The sequence below is a fragment of the Castor canadensis genome, chromosome 2 (assembly GCF_047511655.1).
Source record: "Castor canadensis chromosome 2, mCasCan1.hap1v2, whole genome shotgun sequence".
Classification (NCBI taxonomy): Eukaryota; Metazoa; Chordata; class Mammalia; order Rodentia; family Castoridae; genus Castor; species Castor canadensis.
In genome coordinates, this window is record NC_133387.1 from 75,262,946 (window position 1) to 75,282,878 (window position 19,933).

General features: G+C 33.6%; 1 protein-coding gene across 10 annotated transcripts in view; it reads right to left on the reverse strand.

Moving 5' to 3' along the window:
• The window catches only part of Dgkb (diacylglycerol kinase beta), a 648,179-nt gene that overhangs the window by 467,385 nt on the left and 160,861 nt on the right, over positions 1-19,933 (reverse strand). For all 10 annotated transcript variants that reach the window (XM_074065058.1, XM_074065065.1, XM_074065064.1 and 7 more), the window contains 3 exons: positions 19,541-19,694; positions 9,017-9,157; positions 376-425 (listed from right to left, as the gene is read on the reverse strand). In XM_074065058.1, the coding sequence (XP_073921159.1) occupies positions 376-425; positions 9,017-9,157; positions 19,541-19,694 (345 nt within the window). The remainder of the gene's footprint in view (positions 1-375; positions 426-9,016; positions 9,158-19,540; positions 19,695-19,933) is intronic.

Sequence of the window (19,933 nt, forward strand, 5' to 3'; positions counted from 1 at the left end):
TAATAAAATTAATTGATTTCATGATATCTTTAGATTCTATATATTCTCAATATTTTCCTTATCTCTCTCATTGCTTCTAGATCAATGGTCTCAACTTTGTTGAATGTTTTACTCAGACAAGTTTGAAGTCTTCTTTTTTTATCTAAGTGTAGTGTGGAAAAAGAGTCACGTTTTGTAGTAAAACTATTCAATAATAGAATAATCACAAACTTGTCTCCTCACACAACTATCTTCCAAAAAATGATGAAAATGTTGTGTGAGTGGTTATAAATTACATTAAGTGTGCCTTCTGTGGTAATCGCTATAAATTTATTCGTTGCCTTTTCAGAACAAATATTTTGAAATTTACACAGAATATTTGAAGGAAAAAATTACCGAGCTGTCAAGGAAGCCATTCCCATCCGTGTCATAAAGGCGAAACATAACTAGAATAAAAGAGGTGTTAAAAAAAAAAGATTACAGGTGAACAAGATCAATGTTAGTTTCAGGCACATTCTCTAAAATTTAGTTTCTGATGAAAACAAGTACTAACATACCCTCTGTCAAAGCAATTATTTTGTGAAATCATTTCTCAAGCTAAATTGACAATGAATTATTCAGTTAACAAAAATAATAGATTTCAGATATATAGTCTATTGAATTTGTTTATACTTAGGAAATATGAAAAAGTATTATTGTTTGTTCAAACTCAGTATCATTAGATCCTTAAATATAAGCTCTAATTTAACAGGAAAGAAGGAGCTGAAATAGTTATTCAGAGTCTAGAGTTTAAACACAGAATGGATATGGGAAAATAAGTGATATGGCCATAAAATTGATATTTGGTGAAGATGGCCAGACATATGCGTACAGAAGTTGCAGATTGCTATTCAAATACAAAACTCTTCTTAAGGTCTATCCTCAGACCCTGGGGTACATGATAAGGAATTCTTTTTCTGAAAGAAGATACCATACAAAATTCATTATTCATAAGACTATAATGGTTTGCTCAGATCTGTGGTGGAGTTTCATAGGATAAGTAATTACTGAACTAATCAAGGAGAGAATGGAGAGTGTTGGCTCTGTGTGAGTGATCTCAGTAAAGTAGAACACGTGACCAGCTTGAGGATTTCCTTGTATAACTCACAGACCATTAGAAGTTTATAGAAGAGGCTGCAGGTGCCATTTTGAAATAAACAGAGAAGAATGACACAGCTGTAAAAACAAAAGTGCAGAAGTGAGAGTTTGGGTTGAGTTTGTATAATTTCCTGGAGGATCTTGATGTCTGGGATCTATAATATCAACAAAGCCGCTGATAACTAAGAGGCATAATTATGCAATGACCTTGATCATATAGCTGTGGCTAATGATTATTCCTGTTATTTAAGTGTTGTTATATTTCACCAATTCTAAGATATGACTATGTATAAGACATAAAATTAGTCTGTATATTATAAAAAAAAGAAAGTAGCCAACTTAATTATGGCATTCTATTTTTTACAAGAGGTAAAAAGATATTAAAGATGTTACCATGTAAGTGAGTCTTTTTGAATTCATGAAAATAAATTTTAAGTTGGCTAAAAGATTTAAATATCTTTACTTGCAAATGTTAGAGATCATCCCCTATCACATCCTCAATTTATAAGAATAATGTACAGAAGAAAAATAATACCTACCACAATGTTGAGAATGAGCATTTCAAAATTTTGCAGTGTAGCAGAAAATGGTAAAAAAAAATTATTTGGAAGTGGCAAGAATATACAGACCATTGAGAGATTGTGCTAACTAAAGGAACAAGGCAAGGCCTTAAGAAAGCTATGTTTTAGAATGAGGGACAGTATGGCACCATCCTTGAATAAATGTCTATAAACCATCTCATATCATTAAGACACTTATTGTGGGGCAGGATGGGACAGGAAGACCTTATAAGGAAAAGGAAAGTTTAAATTCATGAAATAGGAAGAAGAGAATATAAAGATATGGCTGAGAAAATTAGTGCTCTGTGAAATTTAAATAATTAAAAGAATGGGGGGCAAGTCACCACAAAAGTCTGAAATATGTTCCATGAGGAATGAAAGATGTGAGGAAAAAATAAAAGAAGGTGGGACAGAAAAAAAAAGAAAGAAAAAACAATAATTCTAAGATCTGTTTTGGAAGTTTGACATCTAAATAACACTGGTTTCAAAATATATAACAACATAAAAGGGATAAGGATAATTAGCAATGAAAAGATTTAAAAATGCATGAACAGCACAAGTTTTCAAGCCAAAATTGATTGAGGATAATTTGAGAATTGGTTATAGAAAGAGAGAAAACTAATCAAATAAGTGGGGGGGGAGAGGGAGGAGTGGGAGTATGAGAGGGGGGAGAGGTAATTATTAACTCCTTTTTATAGTGGTACTGGGATTTGAACACAGGGCTTCATGCTCCCTAGGAAGGCATTCTAACACTTGAGCCTCTTCACCAGCCCAATTATTGACTCCTTAGAAAAGAAAAATTGTTTGTGTTAATAAATCTCTAAAATATCTCTAAAACTTTGTTTATAAATAGTGTAAACATACATATGTGCATGTTTGTAAATGTCATGATGAAACCCCTCACTATGTAAAATTTAATATACAATGAAACTTTAAAACCTAAAAGAAAATTTTAAAATAATATTGATTAAATTAACATATATTCTTCAAATAACATAATAAAACTACTTCTTCTCAATATTTAAAAGTAAAGGCATGCCCCAAGTTCAAGAGAATCATTGACTAGGTAGCTCTTGCTTTTAGATACTAGATACGTAAACAATGAAGGAAAGGAATGCAAAACAGGTCATGTTAAGGGGAAGGTGTTAATGGGAGGGGGAGGTTAAATGAAGAGGATGAAAATGTTCAATGTATTTTTTATAGATGCATGAATATGGAACATTGAAACCCGTCCAAGTAATTTTAAGAAGGGGAAAAAGAGAATAGTGGAGGAGTTGAACCACTATTGTATACAATACATTGTATACATTGTATACATATGTGGAAATGCCACAATGAAATCCCCTGTAAAACTATTATATACTAATAAAAAGCTGTTTAAAAAGATGAGAAAAGATCAAGATCAAGGGGTGAATGACACAATATAGGGAAGTGTACATTCAGAATATGCTCAACAAAAATCGAATTTGTTTTATTCAGTATTTAATTTCCCTTTTAAAACAAAGAATCTCACATAGGGTATAGATTATCTATCCAGTAACAATTACTGAATGTCCTTTGCTCTGGTTAGTTGTATTTACAGTACTTCTAGATTCACTGCCAATAATCTGCATTAAATACATTTGGTGCATTCTTAAAAAAAAAATCAATAAAGCCCATATAAGTTTATGGATGATTAGATGCCAAAAACAAGCCCAATGTTAAAATTATTCCACAACACCATGGCTTCCAAAGGTGGGTAACTGCTACAAATTTGCAAGCTGATTTAGCCCTCATTTTTTTCTATTTTTATGCTCATGAAATTTCACTTTATATAGAAACAATTATGTGCCTACACATATATTTAGTTAAAAGATTAGAGTCAAGATATATTATGTAAGATAAGGGAATTATTTTTATAATTTTTTCTTTTCTAAATGATTTGAAAGTTTCTTCTCTGTCTACTTTTCCAACCAAATATATCACTATACATGCTATATTGTTTTTTCACTTTCCATAATATATTATTGATATGAAAATGTTAACATAAGACTTGTGATTAAATATAAAGTATGTATTCCAGAAGCATTTAATATGAAATTTCTTTAATACACAATTTTTTGCTGTTACATGTATTTCAAAACCTACTTAAACTTTAAGGCTAAGAAAAAAAAGGTGCTTAGCGTTTTGACATCCAATGTATTGAAAAACACTTCTCCTCTTTTTTCCCATAAGAAAAATAGCAATTAAAAACAACAAATGGCAGTTTTTCAAAATAAAAGGGACACTCACTATAGACTAGGTCAGAAATTATGGATTTTAGTCTCAGCTGGAATAATTGAAGGTAAAATTAATAGCGAGCTTATCCTTGGGGCTTTAGTTTCTTTTATTGGTGAACTATAGGAAGGGTAGCCAGATAGATGATCTTCAAAGCCTCTTCAATGTTCAATTTCAGTAGTTGTAGGATAACACTGCACATAGCAGTAAATTTACCATACAGATTACTCTTCATTATCATCATATTGATTATCTACTTTCCAAAGGCTTTCATGTTCATTTCTCTTCAGTGACACATTTTTTTTAAATGTAAAATATGGGAGAGAACAAAACAAGTCCTATCTGGAGATGGCAAGAGGATCTATTGTGAGGTGGACTCTGATGCAGATGGGAGTAGATCAGAAATACAGTAAGAAAGAAAAATTACAGATTGCAAGGTATAAACAATGGCATGAAAGTGGAAAAGTGCAGGGCTTATCTAATGATTGAAAAGTTAACCTGTGTAACACTGTTTGTGCATGTGTGTGCAGGTAAAGCAAAAGGCAAGATGGAAAATGTAGATCAAATTGTGGAGCCAGATTAGTTCACGATGACAAGTTCAGGGTTTAAATTTCATGTGTTATTCAGCTGATAGCTATCAAAGTCATATTTCTCCCTGAGTCAGAAGGGCAACAGTAAAGAATAGAGATAGTAGTTGACAAGGTTTTAGATGACACAAGATGGAGTATAAGAATTCATGCCCAATGAGTGAGATGATGATTAAACAGGTAGGTATTTGAACAAACAGAGAATCGGGATTACCTTTATCTGGCAGAATTTAAAGAAACATTGGGCACAGAAAGCCAGCTGAGGACTTGTGAAGAGGAATGATCTCTAGAATTATATCTTTATTTCACTAATTGCTGCCATCTCAGTATGAGTTCATAAATTGGATAACTGAAACTAAGTGTGAGAGAATAACTGATATCATGGATTATATGAGTATTATCATAGATTATAGGATCAGTTTAGATTTGAAGAGAAGGTAGAAGCCCATGTTCTTGAGTACTATGCTATGCTAGGCTATGCTATACTATATTTAAATTAAAGGAGGAAGAGTAGGAAGTTAAATGAACATAGGTGATGGTCAAAGTAATATGTTAGAATTTAAAATTTTATAGAAAGAGCAGTTCCTGTGCTAGTGGGAATGCAAGCTATTACAGCCACTCTGGAAAACAATATGGAGGCTTCTTAAAAAACTAAACATAGATCTGCCATATGATCCAGCGATACCACTCCTAGGGATATACCCAAAGGAATGCCACTCAGGTTACTCCAGAGGCACTTGCACACCCATGTTTACTGCAACGCTATTCATGATAGCTAAGTTATGGAAACAGCCAAGATGCCCCACTACTGACAAATGGATTAAGAAAATGTGGTATTTATACACAATGGAATTTTACTCAGGCATGAAGAAGAATGAAATCTTATCATTTGCAAATAAATGGATGGAACTGGAGAACATCATCTTATGCAAAGTTACCCAGGTTCAGAAGGTTAAAAATTGTATGTTTTCCCTCATATGTGGATTTTAGGCTTAAAACAAATGCAGTAATGTTATTAGACATGGGTCACATGCTAAAGGGAGAACATATACAGATGGAATAGGGAAAGGTAGGAAACCCAAAACTTGAAAGTGTTTGATGTGCCCACTAAAGAGGAGCTAGTACAGTAACCTTTAAATGACAGAGCTCAATATGGGAAAGTGACTGGGAAGTAGTGAAGAGGTCTGGTAGAGATTAATCAATTCACGCTGTAATACACATGTGCATGGAAGCAATGCTAGGAATCTCTCTGTATAAGTGTCCTTATCTCAACTAGCAAAAACGCTATGTTTTTCCTATTATTGCTTATGTCTACTCTTCAACAAAATTGAAGAAAAGGGCAGAACAGGTTCTGCTTGGAAGTGATGGGGTGCGGGAGAGGGGGAGAAGGTGGGGGCGGGAGGCGGGGAGAGAGAGGAAGTAAGGGGAAGAAATGGCCCAAACAATGTATGCACATATGAATAAATGAATAAAGAAAAAAAAGAAAGCAGTTCCTGGAAGTTACAAGACTTATGGTATTACAATAAAAGTAGGTGCCTAAATAAAAGGCAGGGGAGGTCACAGAATTTGAGGTATGAAAAGACACTACAAGAAAACCTTAATGACTTCCCAAAAGGTACTGAGGTAGGCTTAAGGTTTAGAGGGCAAATCAGTCCTAGAATCACATCCTCGTCCATTCATGGGAATGGCTGATCATTGATAAAGCCAGGAAAGATAAAAGTTGGCCGCTTCCATAACTGAACGCACATATGGTATATGCAAAAGTACACACTTTCCCAGGGAGGAAGTTCATAAATACCTTCTACCTGATAACCCCAGGGAAGGAAAGGTCCTCAGAGAAGTATTTGGATTGGGTTTGGGAAAACAAGTTAAAGAAATGACTTCTCACAGGTAGAAAGTTCAGGAACTTATCTTTGTTTCTTTTCAATGGAATGAACTTTATACTAAACCTACTGTAAATACCTGAAAGGAAAGGCAGAAGGGAAAAGTGTAAAGGGCAGCAAGCACTGAATAGATCTATGAAATGTTATTTTCCTAGAAAATGTATTCCTTTTGTAAAAACTGACAATATTTATGTTATCTAATAAGCCAGCTAAAAGAATCACTGCCGTGATTTAGCAACTCCAAGAAAATCAATTTATGTCCTATGAATTGTTTGTATGTATGTGTGTAGAGGGGTTCACTGGAAAGAAGAAATTTCATAAGACAGGGCTTTTTAAAATGTGGCCCCTGGACCAAAAACATCAGCTTCACCTGCAAATTTGTTAGAAATGCCAATTCTTGCATCACACTTGATGACTGCTGAATCAGACATCCTGGAAAGTAGGGTTCAGCAATCTGTGCGTCTACAAGTCCTGCAGGTGGTTCTGACAGTGATGAAGTTTGGAACCTCTGACCTAAATCAATGTGTATGTATTCCTTTCTGCTTAGCTACTTGAAAGGAAGACCCAAATTCAATGTTCACCTGAACAAGATAATTATTTTAGGTGCTTCATTACACCTATTCTGTTCATCATAATTGGCTTTTCTTCTTTCTGCTCTTCTGTTTTATATTGTGCTTAATAAGTCATAACCCTTTGGAAGTGAGTATATTAAACTAAACAGTGTCAAATACTTTTAAAAATATTACTGAGAAAAAAAATTTTTAAGCTATAAATCAAAAAAATACATGAATGTTAGGAGTTTGTAAATGTGCAGTTGTAGAATGGTAAAAGCATATGGTAAACTGCTAAGAAAGTGGGCGAGGGAGACAGACTGATGTAAATGATGTGGGGAAATGTCAGGCATGGTCATTAAAAAAGAAAAGGTGAAAAAAAAGTCATGATGATTTTGATGGATAGCCAGAGTAATAACCACCAAATCCGGATAGCAGAGAAGGAAATTAAAGTATCATCTACTTTGAGGAGTCTTAAGGAAATTGTAATAATAATAATAATACGTTACCATACAAGTTAGCCAATAAGAAGAGTCTGAATTTACCTGAATCTGGTGTAAGCTTAAAAACAAACAAACAAAAAAAAAAACTGAAGAAGAGCAAAGAAAGAAAAGAAGAGGGGGGTTGATAACAGTGAAGGAAAGTAAACGGCAGGAGAAGATGACTTGATTAACGAAGTGGTTAAATAAATTGTGAGTTAACTTTCTGCCTGTGATTGCGGACAAAAGCTATGTGGGTTAAGACCTCAAACTGTAAAACAAAAATTGTTGTTCTTAGGAAATCCACCTTAAAAACCACATAATATGAATTGACCTAGAATAATTAAACTGCAACACTAAAGACCATTTTGGGGAAGATTGATGGTGTCTTTGTTCATTCTCAGATCTGGGAAATATATTTATCTCTCTATTTTCATAATCATCCCAAATATGGTCTTGATAACACCTGAGCAAACTTTCTCTCTGGCCATGACTTCAATAGAAATTCACTGAACATTAATATTTATTTTGGAATGAGAGAGATTTCTGTTGGTTCTTAGGAATACAAAATAAATCTTGAAGTGCAAATACTCAACATTGATGAATAATAAATACATATTTAAAGAATGATGTTCATATGATTTATTCATAAGCTAAGCAGGTGTGACTCTTAAATAATCATATTATAGTGAATCTTCATTGGTAGGAGAAATATTATCAAAAAGATACCACTAGATTTAACTAAAAATGCTTCCTAGTCACAATCATGAAATAACACATTGTACATTTGCTTTAGAAATATTAAAGTTTGGATTCACTATCTTCACTATCATTTTAGTAGCAAAAAATTTATAAATTCCAATATAATCAAGTTAATTAGATCATTGAATAAACTACCCACACTATACTTATAAAGAACTTTAAAGAGAGAATAGATTATCTAATGACCAGGTTTAGAGTAAATGAAAAATGCTGCTTGCATTGCAATGAGTATAGCTTGCCACCAGAGAGAGCTCAGTCACTGTATTTTATTAAAGAGAATAGTATGGTATTTCCAACTAAATAGAAATTCTTTACCTGAAACATTGTAAAAGAAAAATAAAGTTATTGTTTAACTACTTATAGCACCCACAGTCAAATCCTATAAATGAGACTCTGAAGTTTAGCACTTGAGAAATTCTCTCTGCCAAAGAGTGTGCTGGTGCTGTGGGCGGGCAAGGAGTATTAGTCCCTGAAGAAGGGTGTAATTTGGGTATACGTAGGAAACCTGCTCAGTGATACAAAGTCCTAATAGCACCTTATTGACTCAAAGGAACTGAAGAAAAAAATTTTAAACATCATGTAATAGAAAAATATGCTTAAAAATCATCAATAATAAATGGAACTTGATAAAGAATGTGAAATTGATAAAATTATCTGACTCTTAGTAGTAGGAATTTTTATTGTTGAGCAAGGTCAATTAATTTAACAAATAATGTAGAGAACTGGAGTTGAGGTAATTAAAGTGCATAAATTTGCAGTCCCTCTCCTTCCCCTACTCCCACCCCATACCAACCATGGCAAATAACTTAAAAAAACACATACATTCAAGTTTATCCTCAGGTCTTCCTCTTTCAAGGAGAGACAGGTAACAGACAATGTCCTTCAGATGGATTACTTCTGGGGAACATGTATTTGCTGGAGAGGTACGGGGAGGGGTGATGACGCCTTTATTCATTCTTAGACCTGGAAAAGGAAAATTGTCTTCACATCTTTAAAAGTGTTCACTATGCTCTCGAACATAAAATGAATAAACAAAATAGATAACACAGATAAGGTAAACACCTTCATGTTTCTTAAACATAGCATGACAAATCGTTTGGAACGCCACTATAGAACAGTCACACTTATGCTATGACTGGTGCAAATAATAGGATTCCTGGGGACATGGAGCTGAGTTGCCTGCCACTGCATTGTGTTAGGGTAAAGATCCTACTGCCCAGGTGAGTTGATACACAGATTTAATGTGTGAGGAAGTACTTTCTATCTGATCTTACTCTGTGCTGGACAGTGAAAAATATGAATTGACTGGAAAGATACAAAAACTACACTTTTACAAAAAACTGAAGAAATGTGACTCTGTAATGATTTATATATTGATAATAGGATATCACACATTCATAAAAATAAGTATGTATGACAGATATTTGCCAGCACTATAAAAAGATGTCTTTTCTGCCATCAAGAAATTTGTCCATGAGTAAGAGTGAAGAGAACATAAACAAAAATCTGGACAAACTAGATGTATACTTAGTTAAAATGTAAAACCATATGATTGTAGCTTGACTACAATATGGTCCTCACTTTATTTGTAAAAACGTATTAATTGTCCTGTTCCAAGACAAAGCTTAGATACACACCTGTGCACAACTACTGCTGATTAGATTACCTGCCTGATGACAATTTAACTAAAGATTGTCAACCAGAACTTTTAGTTCCATCCTACAGAGTACCTGTGAAGCCAAATCATGTGTCTTTGAGAAGGTCTATAGATTAATCTCAATTATACTTTGAGGTACCTTTCACAACAAAAGAGGTGTTGTGATGGAAGGTTGGATGGATGGTTAATGGTTGAGTGGCTACTGGACTCCTAATCAACCAGAGGGTACCAGAATAGAGAGAATAATAATTCAAACACATGAAGTTTTGCAAGCTTGTGCTTATTTAGTACAATTCTACCTGACTGTACATCTCTTATGAACTCCATGTCCTTCTGTTTATAAGCTTGATAGACTTCCTATTATTTATCTGGCAATATCAAGAGTTCCAGGCATATAACTTAATGCTTTTGGAAAAGTCTTATATTATCACTGCCAATGTTGCTCCTAATAATAGATCCCACTTATTGAAAGTCTGATATATGGCAAATACCACGTTGGGCTTTAACACGTGGCATCTCTTGAATCACACATTAACCTGTAAGGTATATTGCATTATTCCCATTTTATAGATGACAAATAAGTTTATGAACATAAATTTCCCAGAGTTTCAATGCCAATAAGACAAATTTATTCCCTTTATTCTACATAGAAGCTTACACATTATTTTTCTTCAGGGCTGATTATAAGAGAAAGTAAGAAAAATAACTTACACTTTAAGCAAGCACACACACACACACGATTAGTGGATATCATAACTGCCCAAATACTTTCTTTTCTTTGTTAACCTACAACTATTCTATTATATCCTATTTCATCCTTAAAATTTTGTCAGAAACAAAATTTTGTCAGAAGCTTTGAATTGAATTCCCACTAACAGATCAAAACCAATTTTCTTTATTAAACTTTTACTGCAAATGTACCTTTATATTTCACATTAATTCTACTCTTGTTTATGTTATGAACCAAAATATATGTATGGCAAAATGAATTTTACTTTAGATAGATATATCACTGTTTAACAAACACAAAGTAATAGTTACTTTTGAAAACAAAGAAGACAAGTATTGAAGATAAACCTCAACATTAAAAAAATGCCCCAAATAATTACAACTGGCCAACTAAAGTTTTGCCAGCTATGGGAATTCTGAGTTCCAATTTAAGATAAAAGAGTTTTTGGCGCTGACTCTTGACATAACATGACTTCCAGATTTGGAGAACACGGTCTGGTAAACTATGACCTAACTCATCCTGCCTGAGGAGCTAATCTTCGCTCCCAAGCTTTCCCCCATGATATTGAAGTGATTTTAATCAGCTCAGCTTAGCTCTTTAATACAAAAACTCAGAATAAAACAAGGAAGAAAGAAAAGAACATGTTTTATCATTTATTTGAAATAAACCTAAACATATTATGCATTTCCATTTATTAGAACATACAAAAATAATTTGTATTATAAAACTTAGGTGCATCACAACACTGTATTCAATATAAGTAACTGGAAAATGGAAGGACCGTTTAATTTTTATTTGCCTTTTCTGTATGTAAAGTATATACTGAACAGGAGTCTACACACACTCACACTTAGTAGCTCTTTTTGAAGGAATATATGACTGTTCAGTTTTTTTGTTTGAAAACTATGAGCAAATATTTCCCTTTTTATCTTGGTGATAATTTGTTAACTAAAAGCTTTATCACATATTTAATGGTCACAGTTTTACATTAAAAAATTGAAAGTTTATCTTTTTAAAAAAGAAATGAGCTTATATCCAATCTATATACTGAAAAACTCTTCTAAAAGTTTAATTAGAGATAAATTTGATAGGCAAAATATGAACTATTTATAATGATTTATAAGGTGCATTAAAGAAAAAGATAAAGTGCTGAACACATTTTTCACAATTTGTTTGAAACAAAAATTACAGAATTTGACTTTATTGATGTTTGAAGACTATATTTTTAGAGAAGGTTTAGGTGCACAGCAGCAAAATTGACAATGGCCCAGATGTTTCCCAGATATGGATAATTAAGAATTAAATCACTTTGATATAGTACTGTCATATATCATAAGATATTTATTCTTAACCTCTTAGCCATCCAACTATACTTGTCTTAGGGTAGTATTATATTTATTTTTATTCTTTATGCTTAAATAAACAGGTAACAAAATAAGGAAAATTGGGTTACAAATCAATAAGGAATTTAAAATAGTGATTTTTTTTTTTTGTAGAGAGGCCAGATAGTCCCTGAAGATAGACTGAAGTAGGAAAAATCCATCTGAGAACCTACATTGGGTTTCATCTGTGTGGACATGAGCAAAAATTCCCAAACATGCAATTATAAGTAGCAGATTAAAAGAAGTACAGGAATTTAGGAGTAATGTTCCAGGAGCAGAGCAACCTCTCTGAAAGAACAGTTATGACCTCTGGCTGTGTGTGTACAACACTTTTGCAAAGTGGTCTTTATTTGACCTACAGTTCCACTTGGGAGATAAGAAGGTAAAAAGTGAGCAAAGCTTACTGGTCACAAAGTCATCAATTAGGGGAGTCAAGAGCTGAAGAGTAAACTTTGAGCTCTCTTCAAAAGCAATAAAAACAAGATATTTCTGTGTTACCATTGTTCATTGAAACTTTCTGCAGTGATGGAAATGTTTTAAGTATGCACTGTTCAATACCATAGCATTAACTACCTAGGATTGTTGACCATATAAAATATGGCTGGTGTGACTGAGAATAGAAGTTTGTTTTACTTAACTCTTTATTAAGTTAAACTTAAATAGCTATGAGTGGCCAGTGGCTACCATATCATACAGTGCCAGTTGTATCTTTCTGCCTGTAGATAACTGCTAGTTGGTTTAAGTCAGGTGTAGTGGTCCAGGTCTATAATTCCAGCACTTGGGAGGCACAGGCAGAAGGATTGAAAGCTGAAGCCAGCCTAAGCCACATAGTGAAGCCCTATCTCAAACAAAGCAAACAACAACCAAAAAAAGTTGACTGAATTACAAATCCCAGTTACTTGAATCTATCTAAAATAGGACAAAAAGTATTAAACCACCACATAATAAAAGAGACCACATATTTCTCACATTGAAAAGAAATCCCTATAATACTCTAAATTTAATTCTACTCTTTCAGAAACTTTTATAAAAAAAAAAAGCTAAGGTGAATTTGATCTTTATACTATCTATTCAGACCAAAGCAACAATTGACGTTTATTGAGCATTTAAAATGGATATAATTCTATTCTGAACAACTTGCATCCGTTATGTTTTAGACTCACTATACCTAATAAAATGGCTACATTTATTTTAATCATTTCATATTTAAGAAAACAGAGGAAAAGAGAAGTTGCAAGGCATGATTTAAAAGACAGTATGAATTGTGGCTTTCTACTTTCAGCATGATTCTGTGAGGCTAGAGAGTCTCCATCAACTGACTCTCAATAAATGACCTTTGGTTTAAAAGGTACAATGATTATTTTGTAAAACTTTGGAAGGAAATTGAAAATCCTAGTCATGTTTGAGAGCTCTAAATTTTCATCTTACAATTACCCACACATTGGTTCAGCTACTACAATACATGTTCAGGAGTGAGTGTGTCCATGAGTGTGTATTCATTTATAAATATACACAGTTACCAAATTTCTACCAGGAGTTACTCATAGTCAAATGGATCATGGATGATATATCTTATAGCTTACCTGTGATTTTAAAATAGAGGAACAAGAAGAATGTTCGTTATAAACATAAACCCAAATAAATATTTTAGACCTTTTCTATTAGTCATGAAAAATCAGATTCTAAGAAATGATAATGAGAAACTAAAAAAGCAAATGGAAACTCCATTTCCACGGAGCTTATTCCAATGATACTGACCAAGTGCTCAACATCTTTGTGTGTGTTCTAGCTTCTACGAGTTTCACAGACATTAAACAGTGTTGTGGCTCCTCTGCTCCTCTGCAGAGTACTAAATACATTATTTGCCTTTATTAGAATATAGCAAACTATAAATATTCTTGAACCTGAGGTACATAATTTAAAGTACAATTATTGAGGCAAAAATGAAAGTACAAAAATCTCTTTATCCTGGGTGAAGAAATCTTATAATAAAATGTGGAAAAATTTGAAGACCAAATTTTATTGAGACTGTTCAGGTAAAAGAATAAAAAACACTGTATGATGAAGTTTGGCATATTAAAAACTATTGGCTAATTAAAGTATGAGGAGGACCCATCCTTTATTGACAGTTGAAATTGGACCTTGAAATTGCTAGTTTTCTCGGGTTGCAAGCATAAAATATTTATTAGAGTAAAATAATATGTGGATTAGAGCTAATTCTAATAAAACTTAGAAGTGTTAATTTGGTACTAAAGAGTTGTAAGAAGTAAATATAAATTAATGTTAATTAGCTAATAGATAGAAATTCTTATTTATAGAGCATTTGTATTTTGGTATGTAAGCTTACTGTATCAATAATAAATGTTATATTTACATTAATAAATATAGCAACATATTTTAAATGCTGACTATTTACCATAAATCTCCTGCCTCATAGTCACATAAGTCTGCTAGTCTTTGGTTTACGTTTGGGGAATCCCTGTCTGTGATTGTTTAAATTGTGCAAAATGAAGTAGCTTGTTAGCTATGAAAGATCTATCGACCTGCATCAACCCATCCTTAAGCAGTCCTTATAAGCATAATAGTTTCTCCTCAGGACAATTAATAATGTGCATTCCAAGATCATTTGACAAAAGAACATTTTTCCAAAGGTTTTCACTATACAATTTTCTGTTCTTAATTCACTCACCTCCTTATGGAGAAAAAATTAAGTACTTTGTGGTGTAACTGGTTTCATGGGAAAGAAAATGAACGGAATTTTGCTTTGGGTACAGGAGCTTGTTAATATGCATGATTCACAGTACAAATCTAGTAAGTATTTTGCTCTATCAAATCAAGGATGGAGAACCAAAGAAAAGGTACATTAACTTTTTTCAAGGATAGTTATTATTATTCTCAATCTTAAATATCTTCTGGACCCTTTTATTCCTTCATACTCATCCCTCTTAATAATAACTTCTACATCACTGGCAGTGTGATTATTTTCTAGCTTAAACTCTTATAATGACTCTCCAATTTCTTCTGGACAGAACTCATAACTTAGCATGACAAGCTGAACTCTTTCCCACAGTGTCTGGCTTCCTTTCTCGCTCTTCTCCTGCTGTTCTATAGTTTGTTCATCTGCACTGACCCAGTTGGAGTCAAGGCATGGCCAAGACTTCTCACTCCTTCTAAGATGTCTACCTTCCTCCAAAGTGCAATTTACTGTTCAATTTGCTGGGGATACAACAGTGACCAGAATAGATCTTTTCTCTCATGATTATTTACAATTTGTGTTGGTCAGCTTTCCATCACTATAGCAAAATACTTTAGATAATTGAATTATAAGAGAAAAGACTTATTTTAGCTCACAGTCCATTATCAATTGGTACTGTTGCTTGGGTCTTTGGTGAGGCAGCACATTATGTCTGGAGTGTGTGGTGGAGCAAACCTGCTTATCTTGTAGCCAGGAAGAAAAATGAGAGACAAAGGAAGAAACTGCAGTCCCATAATTCCCACCAAGAGCATGCCTGCAATAACTCAAAGGTCTCCCAATAGGCCCCACCTTTAAAGTTTTCACCACTTTCCAATAATGCTACCTGGGGACCAAGCTTTTAACATATGGGCCTTTGGATGTCAAGATCCAAACTACAGCAAACTCTTAGTGGGGGGAGACAAATATGTATAATATGTCAGATGATGATGAGTACTATTGGCAAAAATAAGTAAGGAAAGGAGATAGAAAGGACAGGCAAAAGCTGAGATGACTGTGAATGAATGTGGGCTTCTCATGACTCAATGGAACTGGAGTGGGATCACCAGGAAGTCACTACTGTTGTTCCAGAGCAAATGATGGTCACAACATTGTAAGTATTGGACATGGCATGTAGGTTGGATGGGGAAAGAAAGCCTGGCAAAATCAAGAGTCCTGAAGATTCTTTCCACTTGCAGAAAAAGAGAACTTCTCATTGAAAATGTCTATAATGATAGTAGTGCAAGTGATAGACTCTTAGGATGGAAATGAGATCAGAAGTTGGACTATGAGCACATGATAAAAGCGAGAGCACACAAGGGAGGGGTGAGGATAGGTAAGACACCTAAAAAACTAGCTAGCATTTGTTGCCCTTAATGCAGAGAAACTAAAGCAGATACCTTAAAGCAACTGAGGCCAATAGGAAAAGGGGACCAGGAACTAGAGAAAAGGTTAGATTAAAAAGAATTAACCTAGAAGGTAACACCCACGCACAGGAAATCAATGTGAGTCAATGCCCTGTATAGCTATCCTTATCTCAACCAGCAAAACCCCTTGTTCCTTCCTATTATTGCTTATACTCTCTCTACAACAAAATTAGAGATAAGGGCAAAATAGTTTCTGCTGGGTATTGAGGGGGGGAGCGGGAGGGGGTGGAGTGGGTGGTAAGGGAGGGGGTGGGGGCAGGGGGGAGAAATAAACCAAGCCTTGTATGCACATATGAATAATAAAAGAAAAATGAAAAAATAAATAAATAAATTAAAAAAAAAAAAAAAAAAGAAGTTGGTCATTGTGTTAGCAGAGAAGTGAGAGACTAGGTACCTGGCATTTACAAAGAAACAGAAGACACATCAGTTTAGGAAGCTGAACAGATATTTCATTAAGGATTTATTTTAAAAAACAGAAGTCCAAATGAGAACAATAGAGTTTATCATCTCACATCTAAATAAGTGATGAGAGGAACTTACATTGCAACTAAGTATTATGCAGAAATAACTTAACTACTTTATGAAATACCAGATGGATCATCAGTTATTCCAAGTCAAACAATCATAGCTATACACATGCACACATTCATGCATAAACAAACTTTATGCCTGGTTATAATTTTTAAACTTTAGCTAAGAAAAAATAAATGTTTTATTTTTATTATCTCTATATTTGATTGCTATTTATTAATGACAACATTTTTTCCCTTTTTCAATTTCTCTGCTGGGAAACTCTTATTTTTCACTTGATATTTAGAGTAATTTGAGCAGCTATCATATTTCTGCTGGTATCATAGTAATGAACTATGGGAATCAACAAATATATCTTATGGAGACAAGACTATTATCAACCAAGGTTCTAGGAATAGAAACTTACTTTTTCAGCTTCTGAGTTAAGGATACTTCAGCCTGAAAATTTTATTGTGTTATAATGTTCCTTGTTCCTCAGGAAAAACTATCAAAGGTATGGCTGAAAAGAATGTAGGATAGAAAGAGTCCTGAGAAGGACATTGTGCACTTGAGTCTAAAATGTGGAGGTCAAGCTTTGAAAGGAGTCAGAGTTAATTTATTACTGCTTCAAGAGGGTTACACAGCCTGTATTCCTTTCCAGTAGGTCTGTACAGAATATGAGACTGACCCAAAAGCAGTACATCTTAAGAGAAAACATGACCTTCTTTTTTCATATTTTGAAATCTGGTTTGATTTTTACTCCTGCTAAACTTAACATCTTCTTTTAGTTCCTAATGTATGTTCTTAGAAGAAAAGGAATTCTGAGATTAATTCTTCATAAAATCACCAAAGTTATTAGAATAATTCTTTCTTTCATGTCTGATACAAGCACATTTATCTGATATAGATAAAATGTTCCTTTTTCTTTCACAAAACTCAAGGGGAGTATTATTCCATGTAAAATTACATAAAGGTCAACTTTGCTATTTTGTTCAGTTTAAGATGTATGTAATAAATTATAGCATGAGGAAAGAACTGGAAAGTTTTAATTTCTAGATTAATGTAAGAGATTGTCTCATATCAAAATGCTCAGTCCAAACCACTATGTAGCTCTGATACCACAATTTAAGGTCCAATATTGAGACTTAGGCTGATAAAAATAGCAAGTATGATGAGCCATCTCAATCCACAATTTTATCAGGATTACTTAAAAAACAGAAAATATATTATGAGAAGAGAAAAATTATGTAAGCATGCTAGTTGTCATACATCCTCAAGCATTATTATGTGAAAGCTTGATTTTGAAAAGCTTTTACTAACATGATATTATTCTTGGAAAAAATATGTCATTAGCAGAGAAAAAAGCCTTACAACATAAGGAGTAAAAAATCTCAACACTTTACAGATTGCCTAAACTTATTTATGGTTTATCCACCTATTTCTTAATTGCATATTTTAAAACTTTTATTTATCACAGTGCAAGTATTAAACTTCTCCTCGTATCTTTGCTGGCATTGCTATATTCTAGGTTAGTACTCTTCAGACCAATGGCTCTCCTAGAAATCCTGGCTTCCTTTCTTGGTATTTGTAAGATCAAAATAATTTTCATAATAGTACTAATAAATACTTGAATTTTTTTTCTTTCTCTTTTTCTCTTGTGGACAAATAGTGAAGTTTTCAAGAGGCCACATGATATGATATGACAACAGAAACACAGGGGCAAATATGATTATCCAGGTTTTTCCAATAAAGCTAGGCTTTGAAGAGGTTTACAAAGATGTAAAACAGAACCATACTTCAATGTTAGTTTGGATTTGCTCAGTCATTTTTTTTTTAAATAGATTGATTTCTTACCATGTGATGGGTTAATTTTCATTATTTTTAAAAGGTTTCATCTTTTTTTGTTGTTTGTTTTGTTTTTGTTTTGTTTTGTTTTGTTTGAGACAGAGTCAAATGTACCCCAAGTTGGCCTGGAACTTGCTTGTAGCACAGAGTGTCCTCAGACTCATGATATTCTTATCTCTGGACTGCTTGGATTATAGGTATACCCCATCACATCAGTTTAGAATGTTTCCTCTAAATGTCACACACAGAATAAAGTTCAGGCAGGTACTCAATCATTTGAAAGACCTCAAAAAGATCCTTAGATCAAAAAGTGAAAAATGCTCTGAAAGACTACATTTCTCCATTGAGAGCACAATGAGCTTCCAGCTCATTAACACTGACCAGGTTAATGCACTCTCAAAAGAGGTCTGAGGTGCAGGATCACAGGCCTCTCCTTGGACTCCTGATCTACAAACGCCAGTCAAGAAGCACCGTCTCCACAAAAGACCCGGAACTAGATCTGTCAGACAAAGCTCTCCTCTCAGAACTGTGTCACAGTTCAGAAGTCTAGTCTTCTGGGTCCTGATGACTCCAACCTAGGGCAGAAATTGATTCCTGGGGTTCTAGCTACCTTACCTTATTTCCCTCTTTTTGTTTGTTCCATCCTCCAACACCTTTTAGTCAATTCCCTATTTTACATTCTTTTGTGTAATATAATGAAATTTCTATTTTCCTGACTGGGTGGAGATTGATAAGTTACCAACAGGTATTAATGCATTTACACATCTTAAAAAGCTACCCACAATGAGAGAACCAACCACCTCTATAGTGCAAAAAATTTAATTGTCTAAGAGAAAAATCAAAACAGTTTTGAAGTTACAAATCTAAAACTATGAGGGTATAATGGTAGTAAGCACATGATTTTAAACATTAAGTTTCAATATTTTAAATAATTTACAAAATTACAATGAGTCATATAACAGAAATTTTTAATCAAATTATCATTTCACCTTTATGAACAATTGACACTGACTGAGCTTTTGAGATTTTTACTGTATATAAATTTTTAAAGTAAGTAAACTTACCACCTGAAAGAAGAGCAGGCTTACTTTTTACCATTGGACTAGAATGAGGAAACTTGTTGCTAAATGACATGAAAAGGTGTGCAGTGAAATCATCAGGAAGCTCTGCTTCCAGGAATGTCTTCATGAATAGCTTGAAACCTTCAAAATCTATTGTCTGAAAAAAAAATTTAAACATGTATTTTAAGATCTAGCCAAATAAGATTATGTGATCTGTTGAAAATTATTAGTAGTAGGAATTACCTTAGATATTTACTGTTGCAAAAAGAAGATACCAATTACAGAAAAACTTGGGGAAGTCCTACATTGACACTGGCAGTGGGTTATAAGTCTCACTTTTGGTGGTGTAGGGAGAAGGAGATTTTCAATTAGATATTTCTATTACCACAGAATTAA